The 9,356-nt window shown below is 52.3% G+C and overlaps 1 protein-coding gene across 1 annotated transcript; it reads left to right on the top strand.

Moving 5' to 3' along the window:
• Nucleotides 1-1,829: 1,829 nt before the first annotated feature.
• ADAMTS1 (ADAM metallopeptidase with thrombospondin type 1 motif 1) lies at nt 1,830-8,920 on the top strand. Its single transcript, XM_050976843.1, has 9 exons — nt 1,830-2,794; nt 3,022-3,368; nt 3,832-3,964; nt 4,345-4,512; nt 4,767-5,053; nt 5,258-5,444; nt 5,545-5,720; nt 6,509-6,684; nt 6,946-8,920. Exons 1-9 carry the CDS (start codon nt 2,290-2,292, stop codon nt 7,694-7,696), a joined length of 2,730 nt encoding a protein of 909 aa, XP_050832800.1. The 5' UTR covers nt 1,830-2,289; the 3' UTR covers nt 7,697-8,920.
• Nucleotides 8,921-9,356: the final 436 nt, after the last annotated feature.

Genomic DNA, 9,356 nt, shown 5'->3' with positions numbered 1-9,356 from the left:
GGAACTCTCCCATAACAATTTTTTATAGGCGAGTGCCACCTGGTGGAATATGGAAAAGACTTTTCAGCCTGAAAAAGCTGTTTTAAGGTGGTCAGGATCTTTTCAAAACAGAGAATTAGCATCAAAAAACAGCAGCAAAACCAAAGTGCATCTGGCAGCTGGGTGGACACACCTTTGGTGGCCTGGCTCTGATCTATGAATGACACTGATTATGCTGACAGCAAAGGAGATTTTCCTATTTTTAATTCATATATATTTGCAAGAGTGTCTATCCTGAACCAATGCAAATTGAAAAATAAATTATGAAGATGCTTTCCTTTTAATTCCACGTTTCCATTTCCAGGCTTCTAGACTGGTAATCCCCTAAATTAGATATCACGTGCAACACCACATTAATTAACAGTTGTGTTCCATCCTAGAAAAAGCACAGCAGATCTGGGCAGAGAGTGATCTCAAAGGTAGGAGTAGAGATTGACACACATTTCCAACTCAAGTGAAAAATTATCATAACTGAATGGATTTTTCTGCTGCTGATGTATTAATGGGCAGCAGTCACAGCCTCTGGAAGTCAATCCAGCACTTCCTGCTGTGTCCCAAAGAAAATCCCCCATTTGAGGCCTTCTTCTGACTTTGTCCATCACTCTGTGGGACAAGAGCACTTTTGCTGAGCAAGTAGCTGAGAAATTGGGTTCATCTTTTCCTGTGTTTTTTTGCACAGCTTCAAACAATGCGCAATTCTAAGCTTGCAAGATTTGCAGGACGCCATGGGAAATGGAAGCATTGTCAGAACTTAGCAGGCAGTCAGACTGGGCTATTGACACAAACATGTGGTTCCAAGTTTGTCTGACATGGTTTAAATTAGGAAGAAAAGCCTTAGGGTTATTAGATTTAGTGGCATAAATGGGACACTCCATCCCAAGAAAACAGCGGGTGCATAAAATTTTAGAAACTTTTGCCCTATCCCAAGGTTTTACTCCTTCTGTTTTCAGCCCCTGAGTTTCATACTTGTATTGAATGATGTGTTGACAAACACAGAAGCATCTTCGTTTAATTGGGAAGTCCAGGAGCTGTCACCAACAGGTACACACATTCTGGTTTTATTCACACATTTACTCACCACTTCTCTGCCCCCCTCCTCCAAAAAGGCCTCCAGAAGCAGAAAGCTGGGGCTGTGCACATAAAGAATTAAGGGGATTAGCAGCACCACTATGCTCGGGTTATGGCTTCAAAGCAAAACATTAGCTGCACCTACGTAAACGCCTCTGTTTAAGTGATTGGAAAGGAACGATTTCTCAGAAGTACAGGTGCATGACCGACTGCAGCTAATAGGGCCGAGAAAGGGCAGGAATTGCTTGAGGAGGGGGGGGGGTTTAAAAATTTTAAAAAATTAAAAAAAAAACAACAAAAAGAAAGAAAAATAGAAGGAAAAGCCACAAAGGCGAGCAGGGATGTGTCCCCTCCCTCCCTCGCCCCGCGGGGCTCGGGGAACGGCAGGTGGACGGTCCGGAGCTCCGGGGGCGGAGAACGGACCCGCAGCGCATCCAGGCGCTCCCACGAGAGATCCCCGCGGCGCGCAGCGCTCGCAGCCGGGCACAAAGCACCCCGGGGCAGGCGAGGGGCGCAGCCCAGCCCGCTGCGGCAGCCGGGGGCCGACCCCGGGCCGTGTCGGTGCCGTCCCGCCCCGTCGGGGGCGGCGGGAGGGCGGCGCGGCGGGGGCCGCCCGCGGGCGCGTTACGCACGCAGTGATCTCAGCGGCGCGGGCGCGGCGGCAGCGCCGGGCTGGGGGCGGCACGGCCGGACCCCATAAAGGGCGGCGGCGAGCCCCGCTCCCGCACTCACCCCGCACGGCGGAGGCGGACTGGCCCGCGGCGCTCCGCTCCGCAAAGGACGGGAGGCTCCTCGGCGCCCTGGAAGTGCAGGCGGGACCGTCCCGGGGCTGCCGGAGACTCGCCGGAGCGTCCTCCCCGCCCGCCGCTGCTGCAGCCGGGGAAGGCTGAGGAGGAGGAGGCGGGCAGGAGAAGCGGCAGCCGGAGCAGGACAGAAGACAGAGGGACGGAGCGAGGGGCAGCGCTGCCCTCGCACAGCCGCGCTCCCCGGCATCGCCGCCGCGTCCCGGCCATGGGGAAGCCGACGCCGCCTCTGCAGTGACCGCGGGACGCGGCTCCCGCGCGGTCCTCCGCCAGCAGAAAGACTCAGACACCCCCCAAAACCTGAAAGCAAAAACCCATATCTTCCATATCCATTCCTATATAAAGTGAAATAAAGAGAGGAGAAGGGCTGCGCCGAGCCATGAGGAGCGGGGGGCGGCTGCCGGCGCTGGCGCCGGTGTTGGCGGCGCTGCTGGGGCTTTGCAGCGCCGAGCGCAGGGCGCTGGTGCTGCCGCGGCGCCTGGGCGCGCCCGGCGCCCGAGAGCGCTTCCGCCTGGAGGCCTTCGGGGAGAGCCTGACGCTGGAGCTGGAGCCCGACAGCAGCTTCCTGGCCCCGGACTTCACCCTGCAGTACCTGGGCGGGCCGCCGCCGCCGCCCGAGGACGACCTCTCCCGCTGCTTCTACTCCGGCACCGTGAACCGGGACCCCGGCTCGGCGGCCGCGCTCAGCCTGTGCGCGGGGCTGCGCGGCGCCTTCTCGCTGCGGGGCCGCCAGTACCTGATCCAGCCTGCGCCCGGCACCGCGCACCGCCACGGGCCGCACCTCCTGCGCCTCCGCGGCGCCCCGCGGGCCGCCCCCGCCGCCCGCTGCGCCGTGGCCGAGGCGGGGGCCGGGACGGAGGGGCCCGAGCCCGCCGAGCCCGCAGGTAGCGTGGGGACGCCGCGCCGGACTCCGCGGGGACGGGGAGGGCAGGGCCAGGGGGTGTGGCGGGGATGCCCGGCCGCTGCTTGCCCCGCATCCCACCCCGAGAGTGGATGCGAGGGTCGCACAGAGCAGGGGTGCGCATCTTGAGGATCCGCGGGTTTGGGCTTCTGAAGGGTGCTCTCTTGATGCGCTCACCTGCGCTTTCCCTCCCTGTCCTTTTTAACGCAGAAACGAAAAGCAGGAGGAAGAAGAGGTTCGTGTCCAGCCCCCGCTACGTGGAGACCATGCTGGTGGCCGACCAGTCTATGGCTGAGTTCCACGGCAGCGGGCTGAAGCACTACCTGCTGACCCTGCTCTCCGTGGCCGCCAAGCTGTACAAGCACCCCAGCATCCGCAACTCCATCAGCCTGGTGGTGGTCAAGATCATGGTCATCTACGAGGAGCGCAAGGGCCCGGACATCTCCTCCAACGCCGCCCTGACTCTGAGGAACTTCTGCAGCTGGCAGAAGCAGCACAACCCGCCCAGCGACCGGCACGCCGAGCACTACGACACGGCCATCCTCTTCACCAGGCAGGTGAGGGACACCGTGTCACAACCAGCCCCACGCCCACTGCCTCCCTATCCCCCTCTAACAGCAAAAAAGTGTCCCGAGACAGTCTTGTTTCATCACAGCTGCAGTGAAGCAGACTAAAAATTACACGAGCTGCTTTTCGTTTCTTTTCTTTTTTTTTTTTTTTTTGCTGTTTGTACCATGTCTATTGAGGCTCACAGTTTGTGCACTGTCTTTGTAAACTCACAGATTGTGCACTGTGTTCCTGCCCCATATATTTTTAGCAGATTTCAGATGGAAATTATGCATTTCATTTCTACGTGTAACCCTCGCCTGTGTTCCAGAGACAGATTTTTGCCATCATACCCATTGAAGTGCTGAATATTTATGCTCTTTCCATAAGTAAAGGCAAACTGCCAGGGCTGGATGGCTCTTGCCAAGGTTAAGTCTCTGATCTGATTAATAATGAAACTGCCTTTTTTTACAGGACCTGTGCGGTGCCAAGACATGTGATACTCTTGGGATGGCTGATGTGGGAACAGTTTGTGATCTAAACCGCAGTTGCTCTATCATAGAAGACGATGGTTTGCAGGCTGCCTTCACAACAGCCCACGAATTAGGTACTTGAAACTTTGCAAAGCCATTCTCTGGGATTAATTGAAGCCAGCTTGATGCCGTAAAGCCCAGCCTGCACCTCCCTGGAGCAGTCGGGAGGAGGCAAAGCCCTGTCTTGGATCAGGCTTGGACTCGGGAAAGCAAATCCGGCTTGCACAGCATTGTCTGCAAGAGGCTGTGTGTGTGCCTGCAGAGAAAAAAAAAATTTAAAAAAAGGGATAGAAGATCCAGTGCCATCTGCTTGAAATCTGGGAGCGTTCAGCTTCGGGTTATTAATTACAGACCAGGCTATGAGCAGCTCTAGAGCAATATTTAAAATGCTGTTGGTAAAGCGTAGGACAGACTTCCTAAAGTCACAGACTTAGCTTTTCTCCTTTTCTCCAAGGCCACGTGTTTAACATGCCTCATGACGATGCAAAGCAGTGTGCTGGCATCAATGGAATGAGCCGGGATTTCCACATGATGGCATCCATGCTCTCCAACCTGGACCGCAGCCAGCCCTGGTCTCCATGCAGTGCCTACATGATTACAACATTTTTGGATAACGGTCATGGTAAGGTTATTAAGCTTTCCATTCATGTGGCGTTTGAGCTCTTGTGCTTTACTGCTTTGGTTTTTTTTTTTTATTTCTCTTTAAGAGTGTTTCTGCTTCAGCACAGACTTAACCCTTTGCATGCTGTCAGTGGGTTTAGAAGAGCCTTATTTTTACAAAAATGGTGGCTCAAAAGCAAATGAAGTTCACTTTTAAAATTGACCCCGCAGCATCATCTGACTTTTGTTTTTTCCCTTTTTCTTCAACTTTTTCAGGGGAGTGCTTGTTGGACAAGCCCCACAGGCCCATCCAGCTGCCTTCGGACTTGCCTGGCACGCTGTACGATGCCAACAGGCAGTGCCAGTTCACATTTGGAGATGAGTCCAAGCACTGCCCCGACGCAGCCAGTACATGCACGACGCTGTGGTGCACGGGCACCTCGGGAGGGCTGCTGGTGTGCCAAACCAAACACTTCCCCTGGGCAGACGGCACCAGCTGCGGGGAAGGGAAGTGGTGCATGAATGGCAAGTGTGTGAATAAGACTGAGAAGAAGCATTATGATGTAAGTAGTGAACAAGAAATGGGTGCAGCTTTGGGTTTTGCAGAACGCTGCAAAGGGAGGGATTTGTTAGATGGGGTCGATTTGATGGGCAGGTTTTTTGATGAGTTCGGGTGGGTAAAAATGAGTGTGATGATGGCTTTTATGGTGTGGCATTGTATGGATTTTCCTGTATTTAACCCGTGTCCTGCTTTGTTGTCCTTCCAGACGCCAGTGCACGGGGGCTGGGGGTCCTGGGGGGCATGGGGCGAGTGCTCCCGGAGCTGCGGCGGGGGAGTGCAGTATTCCTTCCGGGAATGTGACAACCCTGTCCCGAGGAACGGGGGCAAGTACTGCGAAGGGAAGCGGGTGCAGTACAGGTCCTGTAACATCGAGGACTGCCCCGACAACAATGGTAATTATCCCCCATTTTTGACAGCCAGGGTTGGTGCGTTGTGGAGGAAGAGCACGGACAGAGATGATCTCATGGCCACCTGTCTTTTCTCTGCCTGCAGGCAAAACGTTCAGGGAGGAGCAGTGTGAAAAGCACAACGAGTTTTCCAAGTCTGCCTTTGGAAGTGGACCTGCAGTGGAGTGGACACCCAAGTTTGCTGGTGTGTCTCCAAAGGACAGATGCAAGCTGGTTTGCAGAGCCAAAGGAACGGGATACTTCTTTGTTCTACAGCCAAAGGTATTTCAAACCTGCACCTCTTCCAGCTGATCATGAAGGGGATTTTTATCTTCTCTATGTGAAGAGTCAAGCAGTGTAGAAATCTGAAATTGCTTTTCTCATATATAAGCTGGATTGTTCATCCATGTGCAGCAGGACCATTGCAAGCATGCTTTAAGTGTTTTGGCACAATCCTTGCACCTCCTCTACTCATTCCACCCCTGGTTTCCTTCCCTCTCCTTCCACCAATCTGATTGCATTGAGATAGGTTTGGAAAATGCTGAGGGATCTTTGCCAGAACATTGGTGCTTTCTCATACTGGTTACTAACATGCTGACAGCTTAAAATAAACACGAGGAAAAATGTTCATCTTGCATAGCTACTTGAATTCGCTGTCATCAGATGGTGAGAGCCAGGAACTACCAGGGTGATGACACAGAGGGTTTTTGTGGAACAGCACTCCTAGAAATAAAGGATGTGCTGAAGAGTATTAAAAGCAACGCTGGCAGTGTGCTTTAAGGACAGGGCTGCCTTCTAGTGACACTAGAAAACAGTGGGGCTTCTTTTGTATGAGATCAGTAAAACACTAGGTCTTTTGGGGGGAGGTATTAATGAAAAGTGAGATTGTTTTCTCCTCTTACCATGGGATCATTTTGGCAAGTGAGAAGACTACCTGTGGGCTGCTCTGGTTTTTAGTTTCCAAAGCCCTAAGAACCACAGGTGCCACGGGCTTTCCACCCATCCGTATTTTGCGTCACGCGGTTTCAGAGCACCGTGCATGTTGTAACCAGGCTCCTTGTGTCCCCAAGGTGGTGGATGGCACCCCGTGCAGCCCCGACTCCACGTCCGTGTGCGTGCAGGGGCAGTGCGTGAAGGCCGGCTGCGACCGCACCATCGGCTCCAACAAGAAGTTCGACAAGTGCGGCATCTGCGGGGGCAACGGCTCCACCTGCAAGAAGGTGTCTGGCACCCTCGTTAGAGCCAAGTGAGTGTGGGGCTGCTGCTCACCTTGTCCTTGTGGGTGGGATTCATCCGTGAGCAATAGGGCTGCTGCCTCACCTTGTCCTTGTGGGTGGGATTCAGCCATTAGCAATAGGGCCGCTGCCTCACCTTGTCCTTGTGGGTGGGATTCGTCCTTTATCAAGCTAAACGACCTTGACTGCAGACAAGGTTTAGTCTTGGGCTGGGAGGCTTTTTCCCCTTCCCTGCATAGAGGACTCATTGTTTCTCTGTTCTCCCGGGGCAGACCTGGCTACCACGACGTGGTCACCATCCCGGCGGGGGCCACCAACATCGAGGTGAAGCAGCGGAACCACCGGGGCGCGCGGCACGACGGCAGCTTCCTGGCCATCAAAGCCGCCGACGGCACCTACGTCCTGAACGGCGACTACACGCTGTCCACGCTGGAGCAGGACATCACCTACAAGGGCAGCGTGCTGCGCTACAGCGGCTCCTCGGCCGCCCTGGAGCGCATCCGCAGCTTCAGCCCGCTGAAGGAGCCACTGACCATCCAGGTGCTGACGGTGGGGGACCTGCCGCAGCCCAAGATCAAGTTCACCTACTTCGTGAAGAAGCCGGCGCAGCCCGGCGCGGACAAGGCGGCGGCGGCGGCGGGCAGGAAGAAAGAATCCTTCAACGCCATCAGGGAGATCATCTCCTCGGAGTGGGTGATCGAGGAGTGGGGCGAGTGCTCCAAGTCGTGCGGCTCGGGCTGGCAGCGGCGCGCCGTGGAGTGCCGGGACCCGCGGGGCCGGCCGGCCGCCGACTGCGCCCGCGAGCTGAAACCCAGCAACCTGCGGCCCTGCGCCGACGTGCCCTGCCCGCAGTGGCAGCTCGGGGACTGGTCCCCCTGCTCCAAGACGTGTGGGAAAGGCTTCAAGAAGAGGTTGTTGAAATGTGTCTCTTCCGACGGCAGCGTGCTGCCCCAAGAAAGCTGTGAGCCCTCCAAGAAGCCCAAGCACCTGATAGACTTCTGCAATGCCACGGACTGCAGCTAGATAGGACGGCTTGGGAAAAGCTAAAACTCTTTCTTTATTATTTTATTTTATTTTTTTGTTTCCTTCAGACCAGTGCACTGAAAAACACAAAAGAGGGCTAGAGGCAGCACCTGTGTTTTTGCGTAAAAAAAAATTCACGGTGAAGATCCGTGTAGGTGGGACAGTGCAAACAGCTTGAATCGGCTTTGCATCCCAAAAATCCCTGCCAGCTGAAAATTGGATGGGATAGCAGACCCATGTCATTAATTCCTCTTTAGCAGATAAGGCCCAAAGGTATCAGAATTGCCTTTTTAAAAGTCTCTTATAAATTAAGCCAAACGTGAGCAGTGAGACACATTTCAGCAAATGTTTTGGGGTTTGGTTATTTCTCCCTTCTTTTGGATTTATCTTGTGGTACTGATCAAATCCCCACGTGTAGGAAGGGGAGGGAAAAAGATAGCTTAAAATAATTGGTCAGGGCTTACCTACCTCACAAAGGGCAAAAAACAAGATTGGAAAAGGAGCTTTAACTATGTCATTCATGGCTGCTATTGTTTCAGAGAATAGTTTTATATAAAAATAAAGCCATATTCTCTACCTAAATACCAAGAATAGATATTAACTCCACAAATCACTAGAATTTCATATTTTTTTAAAGTACCTTTATGTCATCCCAATGTGCCTGTCCGTTTCTCTCAGCCACTCCAGTGCCATTGTGGTGACATGTGTAATCCAGAGGCTTGGAAAAATGGAAATCTGAGTCTGAGTAGTTGCTCTTTGTGCCTTCTGCATACCTTCCACTGGCTTTTCTGATTCCAGCTTGATCCTGCCTTCCTGCCAAACAGATCCATGGAGTGTGTGAGCATTTAGTAGTGTCTTCACACTCAAACCTTTGGCCTTACCCCAGCCAATGGATATCATTTGAGTTAAAAAGGGGAAAAAAAAAAAAGAAAAGAATCCCATTAGGAATGGGTATGTCCTCTGTGGCCTCTGCTGGGTTTGTAGAGCTCAGTCACTGATCAGATGGGAAGGCAAAGCTGAGGGATAGCAGGTCCATCCACAGCGAAATGCCAGCATTCACATCATTGAAGATTGTGCCAGTCCATAGACCATGAGAGAATATGGCTTTCCATATGTATATAGTAAAATATATTACTATAGATTTTACATACTTCATAAGTATTTTATATTTCTCTCCCTTCTGGGAAGGGTTATAATTTGTAATAAATGCATATAATGAGCGTATTTATTTTTATACTTCTTGTCTAATGTGATCTTCTAAGTTATCGCTTTTTTAAAAGGACATATAACAAGGATAGAGTATTTATACAGTATAATATGTTACTAGAGGTAATAAATGAACCCTATAAATTTTGGAAATGGAGTGTCTTTATTTCACTGGACTAAAACCAGTCCATGGAGCAGAAGGAGTTTGGAATCTGAAGAAAATACTAAGCAAAAGGCAACAACTTACCTGTGTTAGTGAAGAGTTTTGGAAAGCTCTCTCCATAATGTCACACACCGCCTTTAAAGAGGTAATTTTGTATTTTATTACTTAACCACTAGCTCATCTATTCCAGAAAGTGGAGTGCAACCATACTGGCTGTAATAACAGCTTGGGGAGGGAGCAGCGCTGTCAGTGGAGTTCAGAACCAACAAAATATGTACAAAAGCAGCAGTT

The sequence above is a fragment of the Serinus canaria genome, chromosome 1 (assembly GCF_022539315.1).
Source record: "Serinus canaria isolate serCan28SL12 chromosome 1, serCan2020, whole genome shotgun sequence".
Taxonomy (NCBI): Eukaryota; Metazoa; Chordata; class Aves; order Passeriformes; family Fringillidae; genus Serinus; species Serinus canaria.
This window is presented reverse-complemented; position numbering and strand designations above follow the sequence as displayed.